The 2,422-nt window shown below is 36.5% G+C and overlaps 1 protein-coding gene across 1 annotated transcript; it reads right to left on the bottom strand.

Moving 5' to 3' along the window:
• Positions 1 to 250: 250 nt before the first annotated feature.
• On the bottom strand, positions 251 to 1,440 carry LOC113353798. Its single transcript, XM_026597291.1, has 4 exons — positions 1,243 to 1,440; positions 1,030 to 1,140; positions 614 to 757; positions 251 to 520 (listed from the first exon to the last, which is right to left on the bottom strand). Exons 1-4 carry the CDS (start codon positions 1,327 to 1,329, stop codon positions 482 to 484), a joined length of 381 nt encoding a protein of 126 aa, XP_026453076.1. The 5' UTR covers positions 1,330 to 1,440; the 3' UTR covers positions 251 to 481.
• Positions 1,441 to 2,422: the final 982 nt, after the last annotated feature.

The following is a 2,422-nucleotide window of genomic DNA, read 5'->3' as shown; positions in this document are numbered from 1 at the left end:
CTGGGCGGACAACTCCAATCATAGGACCCCTTATAATCCATACACTCACTCAAAAATACATATAAATCATCATACACTACAAGAGGTCATTTATAATCATCTTACAATTAATAAGCACCACTACAAGAGGCCATTTATAATCATCTTAAAATTAACAAGCGCCCTATGGTGCCCCAATCTTACACATTTTCATCGACAAAAATAAAGAAGACAATAAGTTTAATACGCACCGGCACAAATCTAGTATCATTAAAAGGTATACGGGTTTAATTAACAAAAGTAACAGACAGAGAGAAGGTCACAAAGATGAGAGTATTACAAGAGGTTTAAAAGTATAACAACACCTTAAAAACAGAAGTGAAGAACACATTCAGAAAAGAGAAAACGCCCAGGTCAAGCCCTAGTAATAACTTACATAACACAGCACATGACATTTAATCCAGAATTTGAATCCAGGTGACCCCAACTTCAACTACATAACTTAATGATCCGCAAGCGGCCCACGTCTCTGCTCCAAAAACTATAGCAGCAACAGAGGAAAATGAATCATTAGAAAAATTACAAAGTGCGAAGTTGCATAGAATCAGATGGAAGGGGGTGGGGGGGAACTTGCCATCATGTTTTCCTGTTTAAGGGCCTGTAAGTTTGCATGTTTTTGCGAGATATGATAAGCATAAACTGCAACTGCAGTACCCACAATAACAGCCTTAAACTTATCAGCTGCACCATGTTTTGCTTTACATTCTGCAGAAAGTTTCTGAAGAAGACGCAATTTTCAGCGTCAACTTAGTAAGTGTTAGCATTCATCACGAAATGGTGCACGAGATAAAAGCATGTGGTGAAGCTCAATCTTTCTTTTCGTTTTCTTTTTAAACAATTTTAAGGGTGAAAAAGTCATGTTCTATACCAGTTGTTTAAATTTTAAATGGAAATAAAAACTGTTCAAACCTACAAAGCTTTGACATTATGGATACAGGATAGTATACTGCTACTAATACTAATATCAGCAAGAGAAAAGGAAGCAGTTACCTGATGGCGCCTAAATTCAGCTTTGAGGTCCTCTAGCTTTTGTTTAGCGAGATCTCCCTTCTTGACAATTTCAGCTTCATATTTCAAAACATTTTGTGTCTTAACTACAGCCTGAGCATAATAATAACAATAAATAGATAAATCAGCTCAATGCAACACCATTATAAGATTATGAGAATAAAAACTCAAATTAGTGGTGAAATTTTCACAAACCGGATTAGCGAAAAAGTTTCTAACCCCTTCTCCTCCTTTCAACAGACTGTGAGTTAAAATATAATTTCTAACTCTTCTCATAACCATGATTTCTGCTTTATCCTTGTCTCGTCCTCTTCTTCGTCTATGTTCTACATTGAAGAGCAGCAGAATACAAAAAAAAAAAAGGATGGTAAAAAATTTCGATAAAAGACGTTATATTTCATCACCTCCCCTCCAACCCACAGAAAAACCTAAACATGGATTATAGAAAACAACACCACCACCACCACCAACAACAACAAACTTCCTGTATTATGCCGGTCTCTAATCAGATAATACCAAAACAAAATTTTCAAAGGAATTAAAAAAAAAATCCTAATTTAGAAGAAAACCCTAACAGAGGTGTATTGGATCATAATTTATCTAGATAAAATTAGATACTAGTTTTGCACGAATCTAGTGGATTTATAATGTTACTTAAAGAATCTTTAAGATTCTTGTAGATATATGATTGTGGATTATACTAGATAGTCTTTTGGAGAAATTATATTTTTAAAAATTGAAGTATATTGCCAATTAGTAATATATATGAAAAACCAGGGTCATCCTGATTCCCTAGAAGAAAAGAAAATCCAAAAGTTGAGGTGGTGGGTGGAGGTGGTGATGGGTGGTGGTGGTTGGTGTGCGTGGTGTAGTGGTGGCGGTGATGGTTGGTGGTGGTCAGTGGTGGTGGTGGTGGTGGGCATGGGCGGTGGTGGTTGGTGTGTGGCGGTGATGGTTGGTGGTGGCGGAAGTGGTCGATGGTGGTGGTTGTGCTGGTGTTGGTTGGTGGTATGTGGTGGTGGTGGTGATTTGCAGTGGTGGTGGAAAAACATAGCATTTTCTGATAAAAAAAAATTGTCCATAAGAATCCATGAAACTCTTGTGGTTTGGGTTAAAACTGATATCAGATAATAACATACATATTTTGCCTACAAATATCTATAAGAATCCATATATATCATGTTCTTTAAACTTATACAAAGCCTTTAGTTGGTAACCTAGCAACAAGCTGGGCCCCAACACCTCTTTGAATAGCAATGCCTAATGTATGAAAAATAAAATTACCAAAACCACTACTAAAATCGTTATTAACAATACAATTCTTCAGGCGCTTGAAAAAACACAAAGTATCTTCGCCAAGTTCCCCAAGAGTAGA

This window comes from Papaver somniferum, chromosome 2 (genome assembly GCF_003573695.1).
Source record: "Papaver somniferum cultivar HN1 chromosome 2, ASM357369v1, whole genome shotgun sequence".
In the NCBI taxonomy this organism is placed as follows: domain Eukaryota; kingdom Viridiplantae; phylum Streptophyta; class Magnoliopsida; order Ranunculales; family Papaveraceae; genus Papaver; species Papaver somniferum.
The sequence above is the reverse complement of the archived record's forward strand: the minus strand, read 5'-3'. Positions and strand labels throughout refer to the sequence as shown.